General features: G+C 35.8%; 2 protein-coding genes across 2 annotated transcripts in view; both read right to left on the bottom strand.

Annotated features, from left to right (window-relative positions):
- The window catches only part of LOC103608244 (focadhesin-like), a 41,105-nt gene extending 28,914 nt beyond the window's left edge, over positions 1-12,191 (bottom strand). Inside the window, exons 1-7 of the mRNA XM_008592699.1 lie at positions 11,976-12,191; positions 9,934-10,053; positions 8,350-8,472; positions 7,811-7,888; positions 7,074-7,145; positions 5,666-5,768; positions 3,718-3,798 (exon numbers count right to left, since the gene is read on the bottom strand). Of these exons, the coding sequence (XP_008590921.1) occupies positions 3,718-3,798; positions 5,666-5,768; positions 7,074-7,145; positions 7,811-7,888; positions 8,350-8,472; positions 9,934-10,053; positions 11,976-12,191 (793 nt within the window). The remainder of the gene's footprint in view (positions 1-3,717; positions 3,799-5,665; positions 5,769-7,073; positions 7,146-7,810; positions 7,889-8,349; positions 8,473-9,933; positions 10,054-11,975) is intronic.
- A 151-nt stretch (positions 12,192-12,342) lies between these two features.
- On the bottom strand, positions 12,343-16,712 carry FOCAD (focadhesin). Its single transcript, XM_008592698.1, has 4 exons — positions 16,497-16,712; positions 14,455-14,574; positions 12,745-12,867; positions 12,343-12,360 (listed from the first exon to the last, which is right to left on the bottom strand). Exons 1-4 carry the CDS (start codon positions 16,710-16,712, stop codon positions 12,343-12,345), a joined length of 477 nt encoding a protein of 158 aa, XP_008590920.1.
- Positions 16,713-16,990: the final 278 nt, after the last annotated feature.

The raw sequence follows: 16,990 nt of genomic DNA, 5'->3' as shown, positions 1-16,990 counted from the left end.
ATGCTTTAATCTCAATGATACATTTACCGCTTTGCTATTCATACAGGGCTGAGGTACTAAAAATTGGTACAATCCTTTTGAAGAACACTGAGGCCATGCCATCCCTATAGTCACCAAATCCTCACACTTCTGCCCACTGATAAAACTGCTGAGAATTTATCCTAAGGAAAGCTATAGCAGAAGAGAGAGCTATGTGTATGAAGATGGTCACTATAATAAAAATTTAAAAGATCAATAGTGAAGTGATTAGGTTAATTATGATTCATCAACTTGATGAAATATTCTACAGTCTTTTAAAAATGATAATTATAGAGATATATGAAAAATAAGGAAATGTTTATAATATTAAGTTAAAAAACTACAAAGTAGGTATATATTTGGATATATGTAAAAATTGTATGCATATAACAACACATGAAAAAATTTGTATAGCAACAAAGGAAAAAATAACATCCAAAAATAACAGCTGCAGAAATTATCATGGGATAATCAGTGACTTATTTTCCTTCCAAATATTTTCATGATGTTTATAATAAAAAATAAAAACCGAACCTACCAAAAACATATCCTACTGATAACTGTCCAGAAAGTAATGCAACAGGGCTCTTTTCATACTTCCTCTAAGCTTCCTTTTAGAGTAGATGGGTGCTAGTTATGTCCATTTACATGGTAAGTTGTTAAATTTTTTTAAAAAATCAGACAATAAAATCATATAAATTTTATAATCCAATATAACAGAACACATACACACACACATCTAGGAGGACATATACTGGAGTATCTATAGTGGCTATCACTAGGTGGTGATATTACAGGGAATTCTTTACAGCATTTATGAAACTAGTGTTATATACAGGTATTGATTTCCAATAATATTTTTTAAAGAGTTGTATAGGTAAACTATTACTAATTTAAAATATTCAAAAATGATACATAATCTTAGCAACTAACCCCATAATTTCATCAGAAAGTAGGACAACTTGCTCATATCATTTATTCCACAGAGTTCACTAATTCTGTTCCTTTGGCTAGACTCCTCAATAATTATATCTCACACTAACAGTTTGAAAATGACTGATCGAGCATATACCTACCTATACTTTGTGCACAAGCCCAATACTTATACACACAGATCCCTGACACGTGAATTCATGTCAAGAAGGAAATGCCATTCATAATGACTGTATTACATGGATTTAAATACACTTTCCTCAGATAATACTTCTTACTGTAAACTTTAAAGCCTTTACTTTACTGTAAACTTTAACAGAAAAACACAAGCTTAGAAAGTCTTAGTCACACTCCCCAGCAACAGAATGAAAACAAAAATAATCCTATTATGTAGAAATATCTAGTGTTAACATCAGAAAAAAATTATTAATTTTATTAAGTACTTTAAATATGTTTTAGATGTTTTATAAAAGAAGTGGATAAAATCTTGTAATGTGTAAGGCTGAATAGATTTTCCTCTGAATCTAGTCAGCAAACCTGACAAGAAGGCTGTCCTCTCCCACAACCTGAAAGTGCCGAAAATCTGGTTGGTAATATGGCACTTTTTAAAAACTTCATTTATCTGTTTTAAAACAGCTTTCAGCAAGATTGCAAGTAACAACTCTGATTCCAGTTTTACCTGATTTTTCAGTCTTAGAGCAGAATATTTCCTGTTGTGCTATGACTGCATAATCATAAAACTGTCACATTCAACCAAGAATTCCCCATAAGCTTTAGAGAAAATTCATTTCTGCCAAGAAATATGGATCTGGGGAGCCAAAATGACATTTCATTCACTACAGAAGAAAACAGTGTATCTTTCATCTGACATTAAGAGTTTTTATCTTATTTCACAGGGAAATACCTCACATTATCATCATTTTAAAATTCTACTGGATATCAATGAGCAACCTAACAAAAAATATAGCAAAAATATATATTCCTAGCATTGTTCCAGTCATGGAAGGTTTAGATGCTCATTTAGTAAAAATTCACTTTCTTTACTAATAAAAACATCTCTACTATGATATCTATTTTAAGTAGACTTAATTTATGGCAATATAAACAATGAACTAACTACACATTATATGTAATATATGATATGTTTATATACCCATATGTCAATTTTCACTGAGGATATGAAAAAGAAAATAATGCTAACTCATGACTGCAGGACAACAGCACAAATTCTAGAACTCCAGAAACTAAAGGAATTTGTCTCCAGGCTATGATAAATAAGTGGAACACAGAGGATTTTTAGGACAGTGAAACTATTCTGTATGATACTGTAATGGTGAATACATGACATTATGCATTTGGCAAAACCCATAGAACTATACAATACAAATAGGGGATGCTAATGTAAAACTGAGTTAATAATAACATATTAATATTGGTTCATAATTGTAATGAATGTATCACACTAATGTAACATGTTAACAACAGAAAAAAACTCGTGTGTGTGAGTCTGGGGGGTGATGCGGAGGTAAGGCAACTATCTGAACTTTCTGCTTAATTTCTCTGTAAACCTAAAATTGCTATCAGGATATTTCAAAAAGTTTGTGAAAAAATAGAATTAAAATATAATAAAAATCCTCCCATGAACTTTTTGAAGACCCCTCATATAAAAATAAAGTTTTTGTTTTTTTTTTTAAAGTTCATAATCTGGAAGCTTCAGCGATTACTGTACCCAGTAGGATATCAGACATGACCTTTCACTCCCCTTCCAATGGTCTTCCATGACCTTCATTAATCAAACTGCTTCCTCCAGATTTCTTCTAGTTTTTCAATTTAATTTGTTTAAAAAACTTTTTTTTCCTTTCCAAAACTGGGATGGCCTTGCTGTAATACAGACACTGGTTTTGACTGACAGTTTTAGACTGACCTAACCAGCCAAGGAAGAATAAAATTAGCAAACATCAGTGAAAGAATATTATATTAATGGAGCTGGTCCCTGAACCATGACATGTTCAATTCTAATCTATTTTTTCCTCACAGCTCTGAAAAGTATATGTGTATTGTTAAAGAGCATTCAATAACTTACATAGCATTATTCTGGCTCCAATTAAAAACAAAAGGCATTCAATCTTTGTCTTCAAGTTGCTTGTGCTCTAATGTGGATGGCAGCAACATAGAATCACAAGGGGACAAATGTGTGCAGAGAAAAAGAACACAAATTAAAAATAGGAACTTGAGCCAGTGATTCCAACAACGCAAAGTGATCATACAGGTGCAGGGAGAAGACCTACTTCCAAGACAGATGCTGGGATACAAACTGCACCCTGGTGTATTTCCTCTTTTTAGATCACACTCACTTGAAATTGAGAGGAAAAGTAACGTGCGTTTATACTTCTGAAATGGCTAAATGGAAGATTAAGGTTTTCATAGAGCCACCCAAGTTCAGAGACAGTGAGTACAAGAGACTACACACTGTGTTTTATGTACCAATTACGTGCGTTTATACTTCTGAAATGGCTAAATGGAAGATTAAGGTTTTCATAGAGCCACCCAAGGTCAGAGACAGTGAGTACAAGAGACTACACACTGTGTTTTATGTACCAATTGTTGTAGTTAGCCTCCTGGTCATCTCTATTGTACAGACAGTTTAGGAAAAGAAAATATTCATCACTTCAGATTTGTATTGTTTCATTCTACAGAGGCATGCTTAGGGCACACAAACTTACATAACACGTAAAAGGAAAGATTAAAGAAATGTGCTCAACTTGCCTTTTTTTCCTCCCGAACTGAGGAAGCCAATGGCTGCTCTAATAAAACTGCTTTCAGGCAAATAGCTATAGTCAGTAGGAACTGTGGAGACAGAAAATGATCAAATTAACCAGTGAAGTTGGCAGGACTAATGAAGGAAAGATAATGATCTCATGCTGCCATATCAACATAGAGATAAAGTGGAGATGTTTATGCCATTAATCTCAGCACAATACTCTGTGGCTGCAACTAATTCTATTAGAGTTAAGTGACTGGCCTTGAAGTAATCACTTAAGCTATAAAAGCAAATCTAAAACGGTGGCAAACTTAGCAGAGGCTGAAAAAAACCAAAGAGGATAAATACTTTGCTGAAGCAGTTTAAAAAGTCCTTTCCACACTGTCACATCAATGACCCCCAATGCAATGACCCTCAGGGTCAGCAAGGAGTCTGCTGAGATTCTAAGCTGACACCACTGTTCCAGGGGCCACTTCAGGACATGCTGAATCAGATATATGGACAATGGAAATTCAACAACCAGTACTAATTGCACCAGTCTCTTACCTAAGGTAAAGACCTCTAAGTGACCAACATGTATAAATAACCAGATGTGGTTGCTGACCTGGAATGGTGAAGCAGTAACATACATGACAGTTGAGTCATGAGAGTCTCCTAAATCCTTTTCCTCACAGTCTCTCATAATTGTTTCATGAGATGGTTTTTATTGCAATAAATGGTTCAATTAGAAAATCCCATCGGAACAAGTAGCTGTACTTTTCCAGACATATAATCATTTTGCTTAGTACAAGCTGGATATAAGGTTATTCATTACTACCTGATTTGAGTATATGTGGACAAGGCCAAGGACTACGTAACATAACATAAGCCTGTGTATAAAAGCAAAATCTTGACATAAATATGCTACTCAAGAGCCTGCCCTTCAAAACTAACATTGCCAAGGGTTTCCAAAAGTTTTTCTTTTCTTTTTCTCATTTTAATATGACAACTTCCAGCTGCCTAAAGTTCATTATGGCAGAAAAGCTGTGTAGATGAATATCCTATTTCTATAGCTACAGAGTGATTGAAAGCAAGAGGAACAGTAATTACAGTGGCCCACATTCATGGTAATGCTGTCAGTAGACTACCTGTCAGTGGGTATGTAATACTAGGTTTTAATGAGAGATCTTTGGTACCTAAACCTCTCTGGCCTGGGTCTAAGATAGCCAGTGGATCACAATTCTATAAAGAGCAATGAGCAGATGTATTAACAGTGATGCCTTCCCCGGAAAATCTCCAAGTACGAACATAAATTAAGCATGTGGGGATTGCAAATATTTTTTATTGCTTTTATAAAAAAAAACAAGACATAGAAAGGGCCTTGTTATATTAAGACCTATGATTTCAACTCCAAGGCTGAGGAGGTACACATCTTTAAATGTACTTACCGCATTATTTTTTCATAATTAGGGGCCAGAAAATCTCCGGCCACACATGAAGAGAATTTTCATGAAACACAAATACTGTATGAACTACCATTACATCTAGTAAAATAAAAATAAGTCTGTTCCAAGCTTCAAGGACCTGGCTCCTAGTTTCCGGATTTCTCACTAAACTAACTCTGTATGTAAGTCACATAATCTTTTTAAGCCTTGGGTTCTTCATTTGCAAAATATGGGAATCAGACTGAATGTCTAAACTGTTCTCCAAGGGGAGCAGAGAGGAAGAGTGAAAAGAGCATGGGCTTTGGAGGCTGGCAAATCTGAGTTCAAACTACATGTCCACCACTTACTGCCACATTTCTTTGGGTAAGTCATGAAGCCTCTCCACACCCTAATTCCTTCTGATGTAAAATAGAGACGGTAATACTCACCACTTAGGGTTGTTGTAAAGATTAACGCTCTTAACAAAGTACAGAGCCCTAAATCAGCAATCCTTCCTTCCAGCTCCAGTGTTTTAGAACTTTAATCTTACCAGAGGTTCTACTTTGATTTGAGGACAGAGTAGACAGATGAAGATGTCCTAGAAGCCAGACTGTATTAGACTGAAGACCAATCACCCCAGAGACACTGATGACCTATAGATGAAAATGTCACAGTTCAATGATGGGGCAAGATCTAAGCTCCACTCAATGAAAGGCCACTCATAGAAAATAACTAATGTTTTATAAGGCAGTGGCTTAGCTGGTAATGAGTAGTTCTATCACAAGATGTAAATTCATGTGTCTAGTATATGATACCTGGGTCATATAGGTGCTCAACAAGTGTTTGCTGAATTAATGAATGAATCAGTCAATCTATTAATTAACCATGGCTGAAAGGACTAATGGTTTTCTCAGGTTTCACTGGGTCAAACTGGTCTCAAAGGAATTTTCAAAAAATGGTAAAAAAAAACTCCACAATAACTCTAAAAATGGAAGGAGATATTATCTTGTTCTCTTCTTTCAATGTTGTTCTGTTACTATTTATCATTCATAATAAGCATTTTTTAAATAATAGTTTTCATATATAGACTTTCCTCCCAAGTTATAGCAACTTAAGTTTCAACAGAATTCTTTTTTCTGAGCGTGTGAATGTTCATACACGCAAAAAAGAGTTTCTTCTGTTCAGAGATTTATGTTTGCTTTTAAAACTATGAATTACTAAAACTCCTTGATGTGGTAGGTATTATAATCAACTATGTTTTATAAGAATGAAAATGAGTATGCTAATGAAGAAGAATAAGATATAAAGTTCTATTACAGTAAGAATAGCAACTATGCAAACAAAATAAGAATGCTTGAAAAGAAATATGCCTAAATATTAGTAACAGTTACTTCATGTTTGGCGGACTATCAGTAATATTTTTTCAGGTTCTTTCATTCTATACTTTCAAACTTTATACAATGAACATAATGATTTTTTTAAAATAAAAATATTAGGGGCCGGCCCGGTGGTGCACTGGATAGTGCACCGCTTGGGAAGCGCGGCAGCGCTCCCGTCCGCCAAGAATAACAATGACAATAATTTACCCAAATACTTTCATCAGTGACATCTGAACAAATGCCTCTTGACCATTTTGTCTAGATACCTGCTCTGCCCTTTGATCACCTTCCATTTTTCCTTGTCCTGAGGGCCTGACATTCCTTGCAGGGTAAGGCTTTAATTTGTAAGGAAAACCAGTGTCAAGTTAGTTGAAAAATTCCAGTTTTCTTTTCTTCCACAGGCAGTGCATGTTTGTCAGTGAACACAGGACTATACACCACTCCCCCTTGAACTCAGCATGAATAACTAGAGACTTCCCCATTTTCCAGGTTAAATATTTTGCATCATGTAATAGAAAAAAAGACAACAAAAGAGAATATTTGTTTTCCCATGCAAGGATTTTAAAATCTTCTGCTCACCTGAGTTAAGGTTCTAATGACTTCATTAAGTCTGCCTTGAAAATGAGAGGTCTGGATGGCTTCTGACTTGAGCTGAAAGAATAGGAGAAATACCCATCCAAGCACCCGCCCCCCAAAAGTAAATAATTATATTCATAGTACATGACCTATCAACTTTTAAGCTATAGAATAATTTATCTTATGTCCTTATATTTCAAATACATAAACTGAGAGCTTCTCAAGGGCAGGGCCCATGTTTTATTTATCATTGATTTCCTAGCATCTTCAGTATCGCATGTAACAGTTATTCAACACAATTTTACTGTATAAACAAAGCAGCTCCTTTAGAATTACTCATAAATTTACACATACATACTGTAAAAACATTTTGAAGTAAAAGAAGAATTACATAGGTATAAACTCAAACATTACTGATTTAAAATGGAGTTTCTTGTGAATGACTTTTCAAATTTCATATCATTCAATCACTTTTCTCAGGCAGGGAAATTTATAGAAAGAACCTAAGTTGATTAGGTTTAATCCCTGCAAAGCAAATAAAACCAGGAACAAATCTTTATAGAAAGAATTCTTAGCCAAGAGCTGTATTTCATACAGCAAGGCATTGAAAAACCCAGTATAACTATTAATAGGAGCATATATTCTTCTGTCCTTAGCATACTAAGATATTGGAATATTCTCTTTCTGGTATGGCTATATGCACATTTAGATTTCATTCCCTCAACAGCTTATTTCTTTACCTGTATTACATCCCCTTCAGAGCCTACCAAGGCCACCATGCCATGAAGAGCTGCCAGACAAAGCATTGTGGGAGTACCCTGAAAACAAAGCATCAGAATATATCAAGAAGGAAACAGTCTTTGGGTTTGTATTTTAGAAAACTTATTATAGCATGGAGAAATAAATGGTCAAAATGGCACTCAATTTGTAGGGTCAACATAACCAGTAGAATTGGACGAAAAATGGCAACAGACTAAAATAAAGTAAAAGAGTAAGGTTTTTAGATCATATGTGGCTACTTGTTATTATTTTTCAAAAGACACAATTTTGTTTTAAAATTAAAACACTGACAAAAGAGCCAATTAAAAAAAAAAACCATAATCGTTGACAGGATGCATTATTCTATAAGGGATTAAAAGTACATGTGTCTCTTTCATTTGAAATAGCCTGTTCTTTTATTGTTAAGCTATATATCTTAGCAGCTCCTATAAATGGTCCAATAAAGTAGTTCTTTTTCCTGTATAAAAATATAAAATAGCGTACAGGAGATGACCTCTACCTGTGCTAGCACAATTTTGATCCAGGCAGGGAGCAGTCTGCTGCCCAAGTCTTCAGCTTTTCCATGTCCACACACAGACAAACCATGAACTATGTTTCCTAATGCCAGGGCAAAACCTGAAGTCTGGTATAAAACAAGGGGTGAGAAAAAGAAAAAAAGAAGACACAGGTTAGAAATGTTTATATACAGCAACATAAACACTTCTAGGGGTTCCCTTTCCTACTGATGAATTCTATTTGCCATCTAAAAATTAGAGATTTACAGATTTTTTTTTTTAATCTAGACTTTGGTTTGTAATAGAAACTGCAGAGTCTAACTGCAAGGAATTAAGTTTTAGTGAGTAGTTTATTTTAGGAAAATAATGCTGTACTGTTGAGAAACTTAGCTCAAACAATCCAAATTCTCATAAGGTGTTAGGGTGAAAATACCAAAGTAGACCACACAAGGTAAATTAACTCCTAAGCAAAAAGAAAAACATCCCATAATAAGCACAGCATATAAAAATGTCTACATTTTGGTTTTGCAAAACATATTCTGAATGTAACTGGGCAGACGTAACCATAAAACAGTAACATGCTATTATAAGCTTAAAACCAGTGAATCTTTCAACAATGCACTATGGCCAATATTAAGACTTTGGAGAAATGTAACAACAACAAAAAAAATCCAAATTGGGAAATTCTATAATGTATAATCAGAGGGAATATTTTTGCTTTCAATTTTTTTTTTTTACTGTGGCAAAATACACATAAAATTTTTCCGTCCTAACTGTGAATACCAACCAGTTCGGTGACATTAAACATGAAGACACAGACTTGTATTGTTGTTCAACCCTCACTACCGTTCATCTCCAGAACTCTTTTCATCCTAAAATACTACAACTCTATATACATTAAACAATTACTCTCCATTCCTCCCTCCCCCCAGCCCTTGGAAACCACTTTCTGTCTCTATGCATTTGACTACGCTAAGTACATCATATAAGTGGATTCATACAATATTTACACTTTTGTGATTGACCTACTTCACTTAGCATAATGTCCTCCAGGTTCATCCATGTTGTAGCACATGTCAGAACTTCCTTTCTAAGACTGAATAATATTTCAGAGGGAACATTTTAATGGTATTTAATTTAATTTATACTATTTAAATTTCCCTATACATATTCAGGCACGAGCAGGGATTTTCTGCTTTGATTTTCTGAAGTTTGACGTCATCAGTGTCCTTTATGTATTCATATCTTTACAAATTTTTGTCTCAAGCCTTACATAACTCTTAATTCCCTAGCCACATTCTTTAAGATTTTATAAATATGAAGCAATAGTTGGAGAAAGAGAAAAGCCTATTAATTCTCTCCCAGACAAAGAAAAAAATGTCTACAGAAGAAGATATGGGATAAAAAGAAAAAAAGACATCTGTGACTATTGGTATAGCGGTGAGAGAAAAAAATAGAGGTTTCTCAGTTCTAATAGTGAAAAATATCCCATTATAGTATAATTCAGAAGCAGGACTGCTAAGTCAAAAGCAGGACTTAGCAGTAGCATGAAACCCACAGAGAGAAATAATCAGGGCACACATTCCAACCTGCTGGTTGTTCTCTACTAACAGTCGAAGCTTGTTCATAATATCTTCAGCCTCCGCAGCCTCAATAATGCCAGCACTGAATGCTGATGTACATATACAGCTAAGGGTGTAGGCAAGCACCTGAGAAGAAAATACAGCAGAAAAATATTTCTTCATGAGGCAAGATAAAAGAACATGGCTTAGTTGACACAAATATTCTGCCAAACTTCTCCTTTGAAGAATTGGATTCAAATACATTCACTACAGACTGGGCACTGTTTTGCTGCCTAACTTATTATAGTTCATAACAATGTCATGATGGGTAACATTATTTCTACTTTATAGATAAGGACTTTCAGGCTCAATTACACATAGCTAACAAGTGACAGAGGCAGAATTCAAATCCAGGTCCTTAGATACTAAATCAAAAGGTTTCTTCACCCCATCATGCCAGAACACAACACGTATCAACAGCAGAAAGAAACAGATTTTCATCACCAGTGGATGTTGCTAATTGCAATGCACTCCCAACCAAGGTCAAACAGGACAGGAAAGTCAAGTAATTGAAACACTGCTATTAAGATTCCCTAGGAGAAGTAGTGGAGGATAACTGGAACAGGAATTTGGGTTTTGAAGTCAGATAATTATGTAAAATAGGGATAATACTACCCACTTCATAGCACTAGTGTGAGAACTTAATAAATAACTGAATAAATAAATAAATGAATGAATAAACAATATAAATAAAAAAGAATGTTGGGAGTGGAGACAATACTTGGATGTATGTCCCAAATTGACCATTTACTATCTAAGTAACTTCGGGCAAGTTACTCAATGTGAGTCTAAATTTTTGCAAATCAAGGCTAATCATCCCTTCTCTCCTACCTCACATTTTCATGATATAAGGATACTGTTAAGACAAAGTAGAAAATTCAACTTCTAGTGCTGGTTGATGCAGCATGAAAAATGTAAGCGGTTTCTAAGGCAGAAATTGAATAATTAAACATCACAGAAGAGAGGGGAAAAAAACTGCTTGCTTAAGGCCTTATAAATCAAAATATCAAGGCAGAAAGATGCATCAGTTATAAAAACCTTGCTTTCATTTATTCATCAAATTGCTCCTCGGAAAAATCACAAGATTTCTTCCTTTGGCTTAAAATAAAATCATGCTCTTTTTTTCATGTACTTTTAAATCATGCTCTACACCACTTTAAAAATGGAAATGTAGTGCATTTCTTAGAACAAAACTTCAACCTTTTGTGCCCCATAGAAATTCACCAATTCAACAAGTCCTATTGCTGAAAGCAGAGGAGCTGAGCAGGGAAACACAGCAGCCATTATGTACTCATCAATAGCTCGTGGGCAGGCTGGGATAAAATAGAATCTGCTCTAACGAGAGGAAGAATCTGGCCAGGCCACAAGGTCATCCCCTGCTCCTCCCAAAGAAGAGCACAGGCGATTAAGCTTCACCTGGGCACAACGGAGACAGCCATGCACATGCCAAAAACGTTCCAGTTAAACATGGTTAACACCTATGGAATGTGTCACATGAACCCTAATTCTGCATATTTTTGCACCATAACAGAAAAATCTTTTCATTAAGTATGGTAAAGGGAATTTCCTCAATAATTTTTCATGCTCGCTGACATTTGAAAAAATCAAATGGCTTTCGATTTGTAGTTTCTTAAGTTTATTCCTGGCCATTTTTTAAAGTTATATTTAGCTTTAGCATAATTCTAAAAATCTCCATTTTACCTTCTTCCAGAAGTTGCAGCTCTCCTTAGAAAGTGCCTTCTAGTGATGCTGACTTAGGTTTTTGTATTCACTAAAGGCTCTTATCTTATATGCCACATTTAAGTCTAAGTTGATTTAAACAGCCGCACAATTTGAAAACCTTATGATCTAATATAGGTTGTTTGCCAGTCAGATTTTCTCCTTATCTCACTTAAAATTGAGGAAGAATTTAATTTACAGGGTTTCCAAAATATCAGTAGTAGCAAATAAGCAGCAACAAGAAAACAAAAGACAGCAAAGGGAATAAAAGTGTATTCTCCATCTCCTACCTCCTGAAATGTTCTGCTTTGGCTGCCACTGTCATCTAGGTATGCAGACAGCTTCCGAAGCGATGCTGCCACATGAACCCGGGACTCCATTTGGCTGCTGTGGCTCATGAGGGACAGAACAAGTCCAACTCCCAATATACAGCCCGTGCTTGGATGCCAAAGAAGACGAAGGGTTAGAATCACAAGAAATCCACATAACTGCTCTTCCCTTACCATCGGAGTTTACAGTGTTCTGAAACCTGAGGTGAGATGGCTGGATTCTAATTCTGCTGCCTAGTATATGACTGTGCCCCCTGACCCATGGCAGGTATACCCATCGCTCCCGCAAAAGAAAACTTTATATCAAAATACGTGTCCATTGCCCATGCTAGTTGCTGTGCAGCCACTGGACAAAAACAAAAACATGAAATAGTATGACTGAAACCCTATGATGAGGAGGGGAAAGGCATACACCAGCTCCATTTCTGCCCATACAGAAAAGCTGCAGTCCGGGCCGGCCCGGTGGCGCACTGCTACAGTGCGCCGCTTGGGAGTGCGGTGGCGCTCCCGCNAAACACTGACAAAAGAGCCAATTAAAAAAAAAAACCATAATCGTTGACAGGATGCATTATTTTATAAGGGATTAAAAGTACATGTGTCTCTTTCATTTGAAATAGCCTGTTCTTTTATTGTTAAGCTATATATCTTAGCAGCTCCTATAAATGGTCCAATAAAGTAGTTCTTTTTCCTGTATAAAAATATAAAATAGCGTACAGGAGATGACCTCTACCTGTGCTAGCACAATTTTGATCCAGGCAGGGAGCAGTCTGCTGCCCAAGTCTTCAGCTTTTCCATGTCCACACACAGACAAACCATGAACTATGTTTCCTAATGCCAGGGCAAAACCTGAAGTCTGGTATAAAACAAGGGGTGAGAAAAAGAAAAAAAGAAGACACAGGTTAGAAATGTTTATATACAGCAACATAAACACTTCTAGGGGTTCCCTTTCCTACTGATGAATTCTATTTGCCATCTAAAAATTAGAGATTTACAGATTTTTTTTTTTAATCTAGACTTTGGTTTGTAATAGAAACTGCAGAGTCTAACTGCAAGGAATTAAGTTTTAGTGAGTAGTTTATTTTAGGAAAATAATGCTGTACTGTTGAGAAACTTAGCTCAAACAATCCAAATTCTCATAAGGTGTTAGGGTGAAAATACCAAAGTAGACCACACAAGGTAAATTAACTCCTAAGCAAAAAGAAAAACATCCCATAATAAGCACAGCATATAAAAATGTCTACATTTTGGTTTTGCAAAACATATTCTGAATGTAACTGGGCAGACGTAACCATAAAACAGTAACATGCTATTATAAGCTTAAAACCAGTGAATCTTTCAACAATGCACTATGGCCAATATTAAGACTTTGGAGAAATGTAACAACAAAAAAAAAAAATCCAAATTGGGAAATTCTATAATGTATAATCAGAGGGAATATTTTTGCTTTCAACAGTGAATCTTTCAACAATGCACTATGGCCAATATTAAGACTTTGGAGAAATGTAACAACAACAAAAAAAATCCAAATTGGGAAATTCTATAATGTATAATCAGAGGGAATATTTTTGCTTTCATTTTTTTTTTTTTACTGTGGCAAAATACACATAAAATTTTTCCGTCCTAACTGTGAATACCAACCAGTTCGGTGACATTAAACATGAAGACACAGACTTGTATTGTTGTTCAACCCTCACTACCGTTCATCTCCAGAACTCTTTTCATCCTAAAATACTACAACTCTATATACATTAAACAATTACTCTCCATTCCTCCCTCCCCCCAGCCCTTGGAAACCACTTTCTGTCTCTATGCATTTGACTACGCTAAGTACATCATATAAGTGGATTCATACAATATTTACACTTTTGTGATTGACCTACTTCACTTAGCATAATGTCCTCCAGGTTCATCCATGTTGTAGCACATGTCAGAACTTCCTTTCTAAGACTGAATAATATTTCAGAGGGAACATTTTAATGGTATTTAATTTAATTTATACTATTTAAATTTCCCTATACATATTCAGGCACGAGCAGGGATTTTCTGCTTTGATTTTCTGAAGTTTGACGTCATCAGTGTCCTTTATGTATTCATATCTTTACAAATTTTTGTCTCAAGCCTTACATAACTCTTAATTCCCTAGCCACATTCTTTAAGATTTTATAAATATGAAGCAATAGTTGGAGAAAGAGAAAAGCCTTTTAATTCTCTCCCAGACAAAGAAAAAAATGTCTACAGAAGAAGATATGGGATAAAAAGAAAAAAAGACATCTGTGACTATTGGTATAGCGGTGAGAGAAAAAAATAGAGGTTTCTCAGTTCTAATAGTGAAAAATATCCCATTATAGTATAATTCAGAAGCAGGACTGCTAAGTCAAAAGCAGGACTTAGCAGTAGCATGAAACCCACAGAGAGAAATAATCAGGGCACACATTCCAACCTGCTGGTTGTTCTCTACTAACAGTCGAAGCTTGTTCATAATATCTTCAGCCTCCGCAGCCTCAATAATGCCAGCACTGAATGCTGATGTACATATACAGCTAAGGGTGTAGGCAAGCACCTGAGAAGAAAATACAGCAGAAAAATATTTCTTCATGAGGCAAGATAAAAGAACATGGCTTAGTTGACACAAATATTCTGCCAAACTTCTCCTTTGAAGAATTGGATTCAAATACATTCACTACAGACTGGGCACTGTTTTGCTGCCTAACTTATTATAGTTCATAACAATGTCATGATGGGTAACATTATTTCTACTTTATAGATAAGGACTTTCAGGCTCAATTACACATAGCTAACAAGTGACAGAGGCAGAATTCAAATCCAGGTCCTTAGATACTAAATCAAAAGGTTTCTTCACCCCATCATGCCAGAACACAACACGTATCAACAGCAGAAAGAAACAGATTTTCATCACCAGTGGATGTTGCTAATTGCAATGCACTCCCAACCAAGGTCAAACAGGACAGGAAAGTCAAGTAATTGAAACACTGCTATTAAGATTCCCTAGGAGAAGTAGTGGAGGATAACTGGAACAGGAATTTGGGTTTTGAAGTCAGATAATTATGTAAAATAGGGATAATACTACCCACTTCATAGCACTAGTGTGAGAACTTAATAAATAACTGAATAAATAAATAAATGAATGAATAAACAATATAAATAAAAAAGAATGTTGGGAGTGGAGACAATACTTGGATGTATGTCCCAAATTGACCATTTACTATCTAAGTAACTTCGGGCAAGTTACTCAATGTGAGTCTAAATTTTTGCAAATCAAGGCTAATCATCCCTTCTCTCCTACCTCACATTTTCATGATATAAGGATACTGTTAAGACAAAGTAGAAAATTCAACTTCTAGTGCTGGTTGATGCAGCATGAAAAATGTAAGCGGTTTCTAAGGCAGAAATTGAATAATTAAACATCACAGAAGAGAGGGGAAAAAAACTGCTTGCTTAAGGCCTTATAAATCAAAATATCAAGGCAGAAAGATGCATCAGTTATAAAAACCTTGCTTTCATTTATTCATCAAATTGCTCCTCGGAAAAATCACAAGATTTCTTCCTTTGGCTTAAAATAAAATCATGCTCTTTTTTTCATGTACTTTTAAATCATGCTCTACACCACTTTAAAAATGGAAATGTAGTGCATTTCTTAGAACAAAACTTCAACCTTTTGTGCCCCATAGAAATTCACCAATTCAACAAGTCCTATTGCTGAAAGCAGAGGAGCTGAGCAGGGAAACACAGCAGCCATTATGTACTCATCAATAGCTCGTGGGCAGGCTGGGATAAAATAGAATCTGCTCTAACGAGAGGAAGAATCTGGCCAGGCCACAAGGTCATCCCCTGCTCCTCCCAAAGAAGAGCACAGGCGATTAAGCTTCACCTGGGCACAACGGAGACAGCCATGCACATGCCAAAAACGTTCCAGTTAAACATGGTTAACACCTATGGAATGTGTCACATGAACCCTAATTCTGCATATTTTTGCACCATAACAGAAAAATCTTTTCATTAAGTATGGTAAAGGGAATTTCCTCAATAATTTTTCATGCTCGCTGACATTTGAAAAAATCAAATGGCTTTCGATTTGTAGTTTCTTAAGTTTATTCCTGGCCATTTTTTAAAGTTATATTTAGCTTTAGCATAATTCTAAAAATCTCCATTTTACCTTCTTCCAGAAGTTGCAGCTCTCCTTAGAAAGTGCCTTCTAGTGATGCTGACTTAGGTTTTTGTATTCACTAAAGGCTCTTATCTTATATGCCACATTTAAGTCTAAGTTGATTTAAACAGCCGCACAATTTGAAAACCTTATGATCTAATATAGGTTGTTTGCCAGTCAGATTTTCTCCTTATCTCACTTAAAATTGAGGAAGAATTTAATTTACAGGGTTTCCAAAATATCAGTAGTAGCAAATAAGCAGCAACAAGAAAACAAAAGACAGCAAAGGGAATAAAAGTGTATTCTCCATCTCCTACCTCCTGAAATGTTCTGCTTTGGCTGCCACTGTCATCTAGGTATGCAGACAGCTTCCGAAGCGATGCTGCCACATGAACCCGGGACTCCATTTGGCTGCTGTGGCTCATGAGGGACAGAACAAGTCCAACTCCCAATATACAGCCCGTGCTTGGATGCCAAAGAAGACGAAGGGTTAGAATCACAAGAAATCCACATAACTGCTCTTCCCTTACCATCGGAGTTTACAGTGTTCTGAAACCTGAGGTGAGATGGCTGGATTCTAATTCTGCTGCCTAGTATATGACTGTGCCCCCTGACCCATGGCAGGTATACCCATCGCTCCCGCAAAAGAAAACTTTATAGCAAAATACGTGTCCATTGCCCATGCTAGTTGCTGCGCAGCCACTGGACAAAAACAAAAACATGAAATAGTATGACTGAAACCCTATGATGAGGAGGGGGAAGGCATACACCAGCTCCATTTCTGCCCATACAGAAAAGCTGCACAGCCACT

Source organism: Galeopterus variegatus, unplaced genomic scaffold (genome assembly GCF_000696425.1).
Source record: "Galeopterus variegatus unplaced genomic scaffold, G_variegatus-3.0.2 Scaffold8197, whole genome shotgun sequence".
Lineage (NCBI taxonomy): Eukaryota > Metazoa > Chordata > Mammalia > Dermoptera > Cynocephalidae > Galeopterus > Galeopterus variegatus.
The sequence above is the reverse complement of the archived record's forward strand: the minus strand, read 5'-3'. Positions and strand labels throughout refer to the sequence as shown.

Bases quoted from the DNA above. Each gene is read 5' to 3' on its own strand.
- FOCAD (XM_008592698.1), bottom strand. From the start codon at position 16,712: ATGGTAAGGGAAGAGCAGTTATGTGGATTTCTTGTGATTCTAACCCTT. The intron at 14,575-16,496 runs GTAGGAGATGGA...TTTTCTTCTCAG, and splicing joins AAAGCAGAACATTTCAGGAG to GTGCTTGCCTACACCCTTAG. The intron at 12,868-14,454 runs GTTGGAATGTGT...GTTTTATACCAG, and splicing joins TAGTAGAGAACAACCAGCAG to ACTTCAGGTTTTGCCCTGGC.